This window comes from Coenobita brevimanus, chromosome 62 (genome assembly GCF_032717465.1).
Source record: "Coenobita brevimanus isolate Jiangsu-jjx chromosome 62, ASM3271746v2, whole genome shotgun sequence".
Lineage (NCBI taxonomy): Eukaryota > Metazoa > Arthropoda > Malacostraca > Decapoda > Coenobitidae > Coenobita > Coenobita brevimanus.
The window spans coordinates 10,467,439-10,481,496 of NC_137015.1; the positions used below are offsets into that span (position 1 = coordinate 10,467,439).

General features: G+C 41.8%; 1 protein-coding gene across 1 annotated transcript in view; it reads left to right on the forward strand.

Moving 5' to 3' along the window:
• The window catches only part of LOC145403965 (NAD(P)H oxidoreductase RTN4IP1, mitochondrial-like), a 75,726-nt gene that overhangs the window by 14,626 nt on the left and 47,042 nt on the right, over positions 1–14,058 (forward strand). The window contains exons 5-6 of the mRNA XM_080275565.1: positions 5,905–6,003; positions 11,866–12,059. Coding sequence (XP_080131691.1) covers positions 5,905–6,003; positions 11,866–12,059 — 293 coding nt within the window. The remainder of the gene's footprint in view (positions 1–5,904; positions 6,004–11,865; positions 12,060–14,058) is intronic.

A 14,058-nucleotide genomic window follows, 5' to 3' on the forward strand; every position in this document is an offset into this window, starting at 1 on the left:
GCTTCTCCTCACAATATACATCCAGCCAGGTCAATCTCTTGTCAGTCCCTTATCCTCACAGACTTTGAAACCTCATTTCCTCACACACCCATCCACCATATCCCTCCACCTTCTCCTTGGCCCACCTCGCCTCCTCCTTCCTTCAAATTCACTCAGATATACCTTTTTCACCACTCTATTGTTATCCATTCTCTCTACATGACCATACCACCTTAGCACACTTTCTTTGATTCTGGTGTCCACAGACTTCCTCAGTCCACATCTTTCATGAATCACATAATTTCATATCCTATCTGCTCTCTGTACTCCACATACATTCCTCAACTGTCCCATCTCCTTTGCTCTCACTCTTGACTTTTCATTTTCATGCTACATTATGGTCTCACATCCATATGTTAAAGTTGGCACTAACATTCCTTCATGTAAGTTTTGTGCAGCTGCAACATCCAAGCCTCTGTTTCTTATCAAGGCCATCATTGCACCAGCTACTTTTCTTCCTTGTATCACTCTACTTTCAACATTATTTGCACATTTTCCTCTCTTTTGTATCACTGTACCCAAGTATTTGAACTCTTTCACCAATTCCAGTCTCCCTCCATACACTGTAATATCACACTGGGAGTCACCTACTCTCTCAATAACCATCACTTTACTCTTTTCTACATTTACTCTCAAGGCATGACGCTCACAGACATCAGCAAAACTCTGCACTGGTCTACTAAGTTCTTGTCTGGTATTTGCAAGTAGTACTACATCATCAATATACTGTACAACAAATTCAAGGTATTCCAACCATCGCCGTTCGTTACCAATGCCATCCCCCTCTCAGTTACCTGTGTTTTTACTTCTATCATTACCCCATCCATATATACATTGAACAACCAAGGGGACATCACACAACCTTGTCGCACGTCCACACCGATCGTGAATCATTCACTTAGATGCCCATTAACCCTTACACATGCTTCACTACCATCATAAAAACTCTTGAAGGCACTGAACCATTCACATAGATGTCCATTAACCCTTACACAGGCTTCACTACCATCCTAAAAACTCTTGAAGGCACCTAGCAGCTCACCATCTACACCATGCATGTGCAGAACCTTCCACAATCCTTCTGTGTCTACTTTGTCATATGCATTTTTGAGATCCATCAATGCCATAAATACCTTATAGTCCTTCTCACAAGCCTTCTCCACTATCTGTCTCACTGCAAATATTTAATCCACACATCTTCTGCCACCCCAAAAGCCACTCTGTTCATCACTCACTGTAGTCAAGTTTTTTCCAGCTTACATAAATGTCGGCAATCTTCATCCAACCACCTGAGCTGGGAAGGAAATACAAAATCTCTTTATTTTCCTACAAATCTTTCCAAGCACAAGCACATTCCAAGCATTTTCACTCTCTCATGATGGTTATGAATAAGTGTAGGAGCAATCTAGACAAGAAAAATGTTTATCAAGCTTAAATGCAAAGAAAACAAATGATTTAAAAAATTAGGTGCATAAACATCTCCGCAACGAGACTCGCTTTTTCGGTCATCCAGAGGCGCTTACTGTATCATCTTTCATGACTGAGATGACTGGATTTCGTTTCATATTAACCCATCGTGTGCCGACTTCTTTTAGCCCTATGGGTCACCCCAGTGCCGGCCATTTTTCGACCTTTTTTTTTGGGGGGGGGGCTAAAATGATAGATTTTGATGTGGAAACAACAAATTTTGCCATTAAAATGCTCACCAAGGCTTGGAAATGAGTTTTATTGAGTCCTACATACTCGTGTACAGGTATAGCCGCTCTCTCACGTTCACCACGTACGTGAGAGAAAGGCATTTTCTATGTAAGGTATACTCAGGTATTTATGCTGGGAAGGTATAGCAATGTTCAGTACACTTTTCTGATTACTTATTACTTCAGCATCTATCACAATTTGCATGTCTTTCTCACTGTGAATGCACTTACTTGAAAACAGGTACAACCTGACTTCATTACATACAGTCCTGACACTTACAAGAAGGTATTTACAACTTGACTTCACCATATAGAAGGCTCTCGATCTTCAATCGGTTTTGGGACTGAAAAAAACGATCAAAATGCGATTTATCAAAGTGCGAATTGATAAACTTTGGAAAAATAAATACTGTAAATGGGACCGGCGTGTCGCCGACAAACCTACATCAACTTTTACGTAAACACTTATACCCACGCAAAATCTTAACACAGCCATATATTTGCTTATATTTAGTACATATTTACTTACTATTAGCAATAAAAGCAAGAAATACAGGCTGCACGCACTTTAATATAGAAAGAATGAAGCTCATGTGGTGAGTGTTGGGTTCCGAGACAATTCACTATCAAGTCAATTCGCTGTCAGACAATCGCCGTCAAAACATGGACGATTCCCCGTCAGGACAATTCGCACCCTGGACGATTCCCCGTCATTCAATAAATATACATATTATTAATTAATCAATACCTTAATAACTATATTTCAGGGGGATCCATCAGAGTCAGTGTTCAATAGCATAGGCATTGGATATTACAGTATTTATTAGTTGCACCTTTAGTCAATAATTAACTTGTTTCTTCCTCGCTGTAGTCGCCTTTGAATTATATTCTAGCATCACTCATAGCTGTCTTCAATAATGACGGCTAACTGTCTTGTTATTGTTATTATGGCGAATTGACTTGACAGTGAATTGTCCCAACCGGTTCCTAGGTGGTGGTTGAGTCACTGTTGCCAGTCACCACTGTCACCCTCGCTGCCATCATTCGCGCTTGCCCCAACTCTGCTTGAATGAACACCTGCTTCCTTATCCTTGTCTCAATCACCATGGCCACTGCTGGTGATCCTTTAACTGCCTCTATCACAAAAATGATTTCAAACGTTTGAATGAGGGCAAGCTTCACCAAGTGGCCAGTAGGTGGCATGACAGATGAACAGATGGGCTTCGACTTCCGCTTGCAACCCTTACACTTACAAGAAAATATTTACAACTTACACATGGGTCTGGTTAGTACTTGGATGGGTGACCGCCTGGGAACACCAGATGCTGTTGGCATCCCTACGTGTCAAGTGGGGTTGGTGGAGGATTAGTGCCCCTCCCTGTAAAACAATTAACTCTAAGCCATTGGCCACCCCGTCTGGGATACATGGCGTCTGGCAATGAATGAATGAATGAAAAACTTACATGAAAATATTTTCAAAATGCCTTCACTATGTACAGCACTGGGTGAGGCACACAGGCGAGTGAGGCAGAGTGAGCATGAGGGGGTGAGTGAGTGAGTGTATGGCCTTGACAGCCTGCGGGATGGTAGAGGAACAGTTACCTTACATGCCTGCCAATTTTTACCCGCAAATCTTGAAAAATGCAGTCACAGCAAATTTTTTTAAATTTTAAACCGTTTTAAAACGGCACTGGCACACGGTGGGTTAATACGGTAAATACAATGAGCTAACATGAATAAATATCAGCATTTCTAGTGTCTGATTTTATGATTGAGGTGACGATGAATTTTGAATCAGTGGTAAACACACTGAGCTAACATGAAGTAGTTAATTCATATATGCATTATACAATGAAAATAAGAATTTAAAAAATACTTCAAAATATGTTAATCAGGGAAAAATACAAACAAAAGGAAAACTGGCCGCTAAAGTTAGCGCCTGTGCAATACAGTATTTTGAAATACTGTATACTGTATCCCACTATTGGCGGGAAACAAGCGACATCCAACTTGATTCCTGCTGCCTCCCACCCTTCACTCCACTTCCTCCTCCAACCTCCACTCCTACCATTCTCTCCCAAAACCCCTCCCTCCCCTCACAACCATAAGAGTGTACAATATAATTATATGATTCATTAGTAACTGTTGTTTTATTATTGCTTTAAAGGCCCTCAGCTAATTTTTAATATGCCAATACACTGTATTATAATATGTGGCAACTCCATGCCCAGTAGATCATAAAAATTTTAATGGTTGCCCAATGATTCACTCAGTATCCACCACGGTGTGACAGGGGGTGCATTTATTAGTCATACTTCAACCTTTTTTTTTTTTTTTTTTTTTTTTGTTACTCCTTGTTGTTCAGTAATTCTCCAGACATGATTGGTTGTAGCATTAGCTGCTCTCACCGAGGAAACATTGCTGTGGGCTGGAGTGGAATGACAGAACATGTTATCCTTTTGAAATATTAAATGAGATCAAGCATCCGCGTATATTTACCATACTACTCTGACTAGGTAAGCGACAGTGAAAATACATATGTGAAAATTATGTGTATACTCAAAATAATACCAAAATCAGCAAGGATCATACAGAATTGAGTATGGTGTAGAGAGGTGTTGACAGCAGCACAGTCCGATGGCTAGTGGTAATGTTTATGATTGATAACTCTGGCGGGCGGGATGTCGATTGCCGACATTTACGTCAGCTGGAAAAAAAACGACTATAGGACTTCTTATATCTGTCTTACTTTCTCTGTAATAATTCTTCCATATACCTTCCCCACCACACTCAAACTTATGCCACGATAATTCTTTCACTCACTTTGCTTACCTTTTTTTTTTGTACAGGCGGTACAATCACAGCCTTTTTCCACTCTGCTGGCACAGTTTCACTCATCCATGCTTTCTTACAAATCTTTAACAAGCACTTTATTCCTCTCACTCCACTACACTTAATCATCTCTGCATGCACCTCATCAGCCCCCAGCTGCTTTCCCATTTTTCAGCCACTTTACAGCTCTCTTCACCTGTATGAGTGTCACGTTTCCTGGCACTGCATTCCTTCTCTGCACACCCCCCAAATCAGTCATGTTTACAGTGGCTCTGCTATCTATTCCCAATCATCAGGCTTTCAAAATATTATTTCCATCTGGTCCTTACTTCATTCCCATCATCCCCATGGGTTAATAATCTACCACTTATGTCCTTCACGCCTTCACGTTTGTTTCTGCTTACACTTCTACATTTCTGCACCTCTTTCCAGAATAACTTCCTATTTTCAGAGTAATTTTCATTCATTTTTCTTCCTAGGTCATCATTGACTTCCTCCTTTTTCCTCTTCACTAGTCTCTTTACGTGCTTCTTGCTTTCAGTATATTCACTTCTTATTTCAATTTTACTTGTCCCATAACCACTCTTGCCACTTCTTCCTCATTTCCTCCACTGCTCTCTTAACCCCTTCATCCTACCATGCCATACCGTTCTTCTTTGTTGTTACTCTTGCTACACCCCACACCGCTGTAGCATTTCTAACTAAGCAGTCCCTATATGCATTCCACAGGCTGTCCAGATCCATTTCATTTTAGGTCACTGGTTCTAACTCCTCCCCTGCTTTGGTCCAACATTCATCTTTCATTTCGTTGATCCCCAGCTTCTCGACTTTCAGTCTTTCTCCCTGACTGATCCTCTCTCTTGTGGTCCACCTCACTCCTCTCAGCTTCAACTTGCCTACCACAGTCATATGATCTGACAGACCTCCACATCGTCCCCTCACAGCCTGTATATCAGCAACCATTCCCACCATCGACCTCTCTACGAGTACATAATCAATCAGGCTCCTTTCAGCAGGATCCCAGTTCCCTCTGTACCATGTATATTTGTGTGCATCTTTGTGTTTGATATATAAGTTACAAATGCCTAACCTCCTTTCCTGACACACATCCTTCAGTTGCTTCCCATTATCATTTTCTCCTGGTACTCCATTACAACCTGTTATGTTATCCTGAGGACCAGTGCCTACTCTTCCATTCATATCGCCCATTATGATCACTTAATAGACATATGTTTTTTAAATTAGTGTAGACTTAATTGCACAGACTGACATAAATGAAAGCAACATACTACAGCATACTACTGTACTTTCTAAAATGTATCTTTCTCTGGTACAGAATACAGAAGGAGAATTTCCAGTGGTGCTGGGGAGGGACTGCTCTGGTGTGGTTGTGGCTGTTGGCAGGGAGGTCACACGGGTAGAACAAGGCGAGGAGGTAAGATGTGTCAGGTTTTTCACTGCTGTAGGTACATTTAGGTGTTTTATTTGGGCTGGCAGGGAGATCACACGGGTAGAGCAAGGCGAGGAGGTGTGATGTGTAAGCTTTTTCACTGCCGTAGTACATTTAGGTACATTATTCAGACTGGTACCAGATGATTTTGTTCAGTGAAGATAAAGTTGTCAGAGGCTTAAAACTGTCTCATTAACCTTTTGACTATGTTCTGTTAGTGCATGCAAGGCATTTATGTAGGATAGCAACAAGTGATTTTGTTTAGCTGAGAGAAATCCTAACAGTGAAAGGGATAAAGATATTGTATTTCATAATATAGTAGTTAGAACTTCTTAGCTGAAGTGGTGACTTTGTGTTTTGCCTTTGTTTTTTCCCCCACAACAGTAGCTTAGTCCCGGGCCCCAATACCTCAGAAGGAATAATATAGGACTCTCCTGCTTTTTAAGATCAATTTTTGTTATGATTATTTATTTATTTATGCATTTGTTTATTATTTTATTCATTTTTTTGCAGCTTAACATCAGTGCTTTATGTTCTCTGCCAGTCTGACAAGTTTCTCCAAAGCAGAATCAAAATATCTTGTTGCTGTCAGAATAAACTTAAAATGTTATGTTTAAAGTCAAGGAGTAATTACTGAGTTTACCCACATTACTGGCAGCTTATATATTACAGTATTGCTATATTAGTTTAACTAAGCTGTCTCTACATTGCATTGAAACATTGGTGATCAGTAAAAAGGTTAACAGATACATAAAATCATCATCACCATCATCATCATTATCATCATTGTTGTTGCTGTCATTGTCATCACTTAAATCTGTTTGTTCACATGAATATATGTAGAGCAAACCAGTTTGATCTCCATTGGGGTATGCTCTATCTATCTATCTATTGCCAGACGCCTCAATCCTGTTCGGGGTGGCCACAAACAAATCGCCTCCACGTCACCCTGTCCTCTGCCATTTCACTGCCCTGCTCCCAACTCACACCCCCCTCTCTCATGTACCTCTCCACCCCATCCCTCCATCTCATCCTCGGCCTCCCCCTCCCTCTCCCCCCTCCCCCCCTCCACCTCATTCACATACACTCTCTTCGTCAGTCTTTCACCCTCCATCCTCTCCACATGGCCAAACCACCTCAGTGTATTCCTCCTAACGCATCCTATCACATCCACATCCACACCACAACGCTCCTTTATATCCTCATTTGTCAGCCTGTCTCTCCATGTGACTCCACAGGCTCCTCTTAAATAACTCATTTCCACTGCTCTCACTCTTGACTTGTGTCCTTACAACAATGTCCAAGCTTCACTTCCATAAGTTAGAGTTGGTATCACAGTACTGTTATGTAGTAACTTTTCACTTCCATGCTCACTTCCCTGTTTCTTATCACTGCTTTCAAGAAAACAGCAACCTTTCTTCCCTGCTGTACCATTTCAAGCACTTTACCCTCCAAACTTCCATCCTTACTCATCGCACTACCCAAGTACTTAAACGTATTCACATTTTCCAATTCCTCACCATCCAACCTCACTGTACATTCACTGACATCACCTCTCTCAAAGACTATCACTTTACTATTCCCTATATTCACCTTTAGATTCCATTTCTTACACACTTTCCCAAACTCATCCACCAAGCCTGCAGCTCCCCTTCGTCTTCACTCAACAACACAGTATCATCTGCAAACAACAGTACAGGGAGTTTCCAAACACTCTCCTCACTCACAAGGGCCACTCCAACATCCATTACCCTACCGTGTACCTCTTTTATTACGCCATCCATGTACAGATTGAACAACCATGGAGACATGACACATCCCTGTTTCAACCTAACCTTCAAAGAGAAAAGTTCACTCAGTTCACCATCCACACGCACTGCAACCATAGCACCATCATGCGTACTCTTTACAGCATTCAACAACTTCCCATCTACTCAATATATTCTTAATACTTTCCACAATCCTTGCCTATCCACCCTGTCATATGCTTTCTCCAAATCCATGAAAGCTGCATACAACTTCATTCCCTTCTTTAGAAACTTTTCCACTAAAGATCTAAGAATGAATATCTGATCTACACAACCTCTTCCCTTCCTAAAGCCTCCCTGTTCTTCTCCAACTAATTCCTCTGTTCTTTCTCTAACTCTGTCAATAAGTATCCTACCATACACTTTTCCTATCATACTAAGAAGACAAATGCCCCTATGATTTCCACACAATTCTTTTTCCCCTTTTCCTTTGTACAAGGGAATACAGTCCTTCCTCCAATTTTGCAACAATATGGTCGACAAAATCCCTTGCAAAATCAAAATTCATAAAACTGAAACAATTAAATATGTGAATTATGGTGAGGAATTGGAAAATGTGAGTACGTTTAAGTACTTGGGTAGTGTGATGAGTAAGGATGGAGGTTTGGAGGGTGAAGTGCTTGAAAGGGTACAGCAGGGAAGAAAGGTTGCTGGTTCTTTGAAAGCAGTGATAAGAAACAGGGAAGTGAGCATGGAAGTGAAAAAGATACTACATGACAGTATTGTGATACCAACTCTAACGTATGGAAGTGAAGCTTGGACGTTGTTGGAAGGACACAAGTCAAGAGTGAGAGCAGTGGAAATGAGTTATTTAAGAGGAGCCTGTGGAGTCACATGGAGAGACAGGCTGACGAATGAGGATATAAAGGAGCGTTGTGGTGTGGATGTTTGTGTGACAGGAAGCGTTATGAGGAACACACTGAGGTGGTTTGGCCATGTGGAGAGGATGGAGGGTGAAAGACTGACAAAGAGAGTGTATGTGAGTGAGGTGGAGGGGGGAAGAGGGAGGGGGGGGCCGAGGATGAGATGGAGGGATGGGGTGGATAGGTATATGATAGAGGGGGGTGTGAGTTGGGAGCAGGGCAGTGAAATGGTGGGGGACAGGGCGACTTAGAGGCGATATGTTTGTGGCCACCCCAAACGGGATTGAGGCATCTGGCAATAGATAGATAGATGGGCAAATTGGTCGACATCACTCCAAGGTAAGCACTTTTTCCCACTCTTTCTCTCGACTCTACCTCTTAATTTTACGATGATAAATGAAACAAACATGAACTGATATACTGTACAGTAAAAAAAAAAAAAAAAAAAAAAAAAAATTTACACTGATGTGAAGACTGGCGTGGTGTACGGGACTGGTGGTGGGGCGAGGCTTTGGTATGGCTACTGTGGCCCCACGGGGCCTATGTCATCACTATCATACCATCACTATTCTACCATCAAATTGAGCATCTCAGTTCCTTGCTACTTGCTTGATTTGTTTACTGTTCTTTAAAATCATTCTCACCGTCCATTCACCAACACCAAACTCCCAACCAATAGCAGAATTACCTTTACCTGCTTTTTTCCTTTCAATCATTTTCAAGTTGGTCTCCAAACTTATTTTCTTGTTCTTCATACCTGTTGGCGCCATAATTACATTCGTGCAAGGTTAGACTGTTGGGATATTGCGAAGAGCACCACGAAATTGTGAGGGTCAGTGACCTTGGTTGGGAACAGGTGCAAACAAACGTGGTGGGGCGGCAGACCACTGACCTAGGAGGCGCAGTACGCCCAGTGAACCATGACATCACTACTTCGCGTGGCAAAGTAGTGTGGGAAGACGACTCTCCCACCACTCGACCTGCAAAGTGTGTGATCACTTGCAAAGTTCATAAATGTTAAAAAATACATGACTTTTGAAACTACCTCGCAAAATTGGTGAATCGCAAAGTTAAAATTCAGAAAGTTGAAGGATGTACTGTAATTATACCTGACTTCCAATCCTCTGGAACTCTACCTTCCTCCCAGGCCAATCTGCACATCTTCCACATCCATTCTACTACTATCTCTCCCCCATGCTTCAGCATTTCACCACACACTCCATCAATTCCTGGGGCTTTCCCTAATTTAACTTTCTTCATTGCTTTCACAACTTCTATCGTACTGATTTCTTCCTGTCTTCTCACCTCCCTCCTTCTCCCAGCCATTCCCCAGCCACTTATACTTCCATTACTTCCATCCTCGATGTTCAACAATTCCTTAAAGTGTTCTCTCCATCTGCTCACTTTTTCTCCCTTCTCCACTAGTAATCTATCATTTTTATCTTTCACTCCCCTGCTAACTTCACTTCCACCCTGTCTTACTTTCTTCACCTTTTTCCAGAACATTTTCTTACAGTCCCTCCACTTTACACTCAAATTCCTTCCAAATTCCTCATCCACTCTCTTCTTACTCTCTCTTACTAATCTTTTCACCTCTCTCTTCCTTTCTACATATAACTCTCTCTTCCGCCTCGCTACTTCTTCCACGCCCCTATTTCTCATCCATTCATTATATGCTTTCTTCTTTTGTGCCACGGCCTGTCTCACCTCTTCATTCCACTACGCTGTTCCTTGCACCCCCCTCCGTTTTCTCTTCATCCCACACACCACATCACATGCTGCACATATTTCTTCTGTGTATCCTGCACACACCTTCCACGTCCCCCACCTGCTCCAATTCATATTTGGTCAATCATTCCTCCACTTCTCTCTTATATTCTGCCTTTTTCTCATCCTCTTGTAACCTTTCCACTCTCCTTGCAAATACTCCTTCTTCCCGTCCTTTCCTTCTTATTTGGATCTTGATTCTGGCCACCACCAAGTAGTGGTCAGAAAGTCCACTCCCCCACCCTCTATAAGTTCTTGCATTCATTACACATCTTTGCATCCTTTCATCCACACACACATAATCAATCATTGCCTTCCTTTCGTTCAGTTCACCACCCACCTTTCTCATCACTCGCCATGTATACCTCTATCTATCTATCTCATTTTATGCCTGAAGAGGGTATTGGCTATCACCAACCCCCTCCCAGCACCAGTGTCCACTAACGCACTGCCATTCTCCTCTATCTCAGCAGGCACACCCCACTCACCAACTATTCCATCCACCTTCACATTCCCTATTTACCATTCATATCACTGATCAAAAACACTCTCATTCCTTCCAAACTTTTTCATGCACACTTCCACATTTGTCCAGAACTCTTCTCTCACTCTGCTTGCACGATCTTGCGTTGGAGCATACACTCACACAATCGCCCACATTTGTATTCCAACTTTCAATCTTACCCACACAATCCTTGACCCAACTGATCCATACTTTCTTATGTCTTCTTCCATCTTTTACTCACAACTCTACACACTCTTTCTTTTGCCCTCTCATTCTTACCTACTCCTGCACATATACCCCATCCATACTCCCATTCTCTCACACTCTTACCTCTCCATTAGTTTCACTTGCTCCACATACATAAACTTTCACACCCTCAGGCACCTGGACAATCTCTCTCTCTTTCACCTCATCATTCGCACCTCTTACATTCCATGTTGCAATTGCCATGTCCCTTGTCCGGTCCAGGGTCGTCATCTTTTGGTCAGTCCTTGTCCGAGGCTTCTTGTTCGTCTTTTTAGTTAGTTGTTTTCCGGGGAGGGGCACTAACCCTCTGCCAACCCTTTTAGTCGCCTTGTACGACAAGCAGGGATACTGGGGGAATATTCTTGAAAAAAAAACCTACCCCCAGGGGGTATGCATCAGGAGAAAACAATTATGGTTTCTTCTGCTGCCTTCAATGTGATTTATTTTTGCATCTTTTGCATCACGTCAATCACTGTTTCCCATTGCTGTTTTTTTTTTTAGTAGACTTTACAGAAAATATGTTTAATATTCATTTTCCTGCATAAATGGATACTGATATTTATTGGTACTGTAATTTGTTGTCAGATGAATGGAGGCAAAATAGAATAACCTGTAATTAATCCACCTTAACGGGTTAAGAGAAAATGCTTCCTTTCAGGTATGGCTAGCAGTGCCATTCTATCATCCTGGGACCTTAAGTGAGTATGTGGTGGTGTCAGAGGAGTTTGTAGCTTCCAAGCCATCCCAGCTGACCTTTGAGGGAGCTGCCGCACTTCCGTATAGTATCATGAGAGCCTGGGATGCTCTCGTTACACAGGCAGGTCTTGGTCCAGACTCGACTGAAGGCAAGAGGTAAGACATAGTAAGTTTTTATTGCCTTGTTCTGAGAAACTGAAAAAATTTTACTGATAATTTCAGGCATCCACCAATCATTTGACTGTCCCATTTGGAGCTTCGGGGCCTGGGGCTAGGTTACTTAGTTAAGACATTTAAGGTGAAAGTGACCAGTTGCTTTCTCTTGAGTGACATTATATGTGCAGTAAACCTAAACCACCATCTTGAATTAGACCCTTATGGGCCACAGCCTGTTGCAGTGCCTTGATTCACTGGACCACTAGGCATCTACAAATTAAAAGAGGACAGTGAGGAAAATACTATATATCAATACATAGAATGAAGCCTGCCCTTAAGCTCAACCTCAAGCACTACAGAACTGTTCTATAAAAGGAAAGGACCTAAGTGTGCCAGGGGATTGATGATTTCTTAACAAAAATTAAAGGCTGTTTAATGTCTTTTAATTCAAAAGTAGTTTTCATGGGCTCTTGCAATAGGAGCGTTCGTGTGACTGGAGAAATGCCAGATATCAGCAGTATTTTAATTTTTCAGAAGGAAAAAAAATCACATGTCAGGCAATGATTGAATGGCCTTTTTCATGCATCTTATATATTGTAGAAATATGTAAATATTCTATGTCTTCTCTATAAACAGTGCTTTGTCAATGCAGCATGAAAAAATATAGTAATATAAAAAATATTTCACAGCGTTTGCAGCCTAGTTTATGCATGCTTAGAAATATATATGTATATCTTTAACCAATAATAATAGTTGATTATAATTCATACTAACACATTAAACTCCCTGTGAGTTAGAATAAAACTTAATTCACTTCAAGAAAGCATGTCGATATTTAGTTGCTGCCTCCAGTACAACAAGTTTTCCAAGCAAACCAAAACACCCGTGTCTTCACTCGTACTGTGATCTGCTCCATCAGCTGGCTTGCTTCGTACGTCTGGCAGCGCTAGGCTTCGATACGCCATAACATTTTAGAGTCTAATAAATATTAAACTATTGATAGACCATAGTAAGAGGGGGGTGTGAGTTGGGAGCAGGGCAGTGAAATGGCGGGGGACAGGGCGACTTGGAGGCGATTTGTTTGTGGCCACCCCAAACGGGATTGAGGCGTCTGGCAATAGATAGATAGATAGATAGACCATATTTGCCATTTTTTGTACAAGTCAGATTATATACGGATATCATTATTCATACGCCTTTTTTGCTACTTACAGTCCAAAAACAGTCTTATTGGCAGATACTGTTCTAACCTTCTTAGGGAAGAATATATAAATATACGAATTTTTAGGCGATATTTTGAGTGAAATAGTACAAGTGAGAGTAATTTATATTTTTAAAATGGTATTTGCTTAATTCATTCATTCATTCATTGCCAGACGCCATGTATCCCAAACGGGGTGGCCAACGGCTTAGAGTTAATTGTTTTACAGGGAGGGGCACTAATCCTCCACCAACCCCACTTGACACATAGGGATGCCACAGCATCTGGTGTTCCCAGGCGGTCACCCATCCAAGTACTAACCAGACCCAACGTTGCTTAATCAATATCGTAAATATCGATCAGAAAAAGAACACTGAAGTTTAACTAAGACCCCCTTAGCCTGTCAAAACGAAAATGAGACGTAGTTTCTGGTGGTGTCTGGCAGATTTTCCACTCAGCGCGAACACTCCTGTTGCAAACATTCAGGAGCCATCCATCCATCCATTCATCCATCATCCAATCCTACGTTGCCCCATGAGGAGCATAGGAGCCCGGGGCTAAGCAGTTGGTCCTGACATTTAAGATGAGAGTGGCCAACCTCACTCATCCCTGAGTGGCATTATGTGAGCAATAAACCCCAACCATCCCATGGATATAAACCTTCACCGGCTCAATCCGATTGGAGCACAATAATTACCCACTAAACCACCAGGCGCCAAAATTTGGTTATATGGTTACCACCCAGCGTAGTAAATAGTTTCCTGCTGTCCAGGAAACCATTTGGCTTGTCACTCAGTG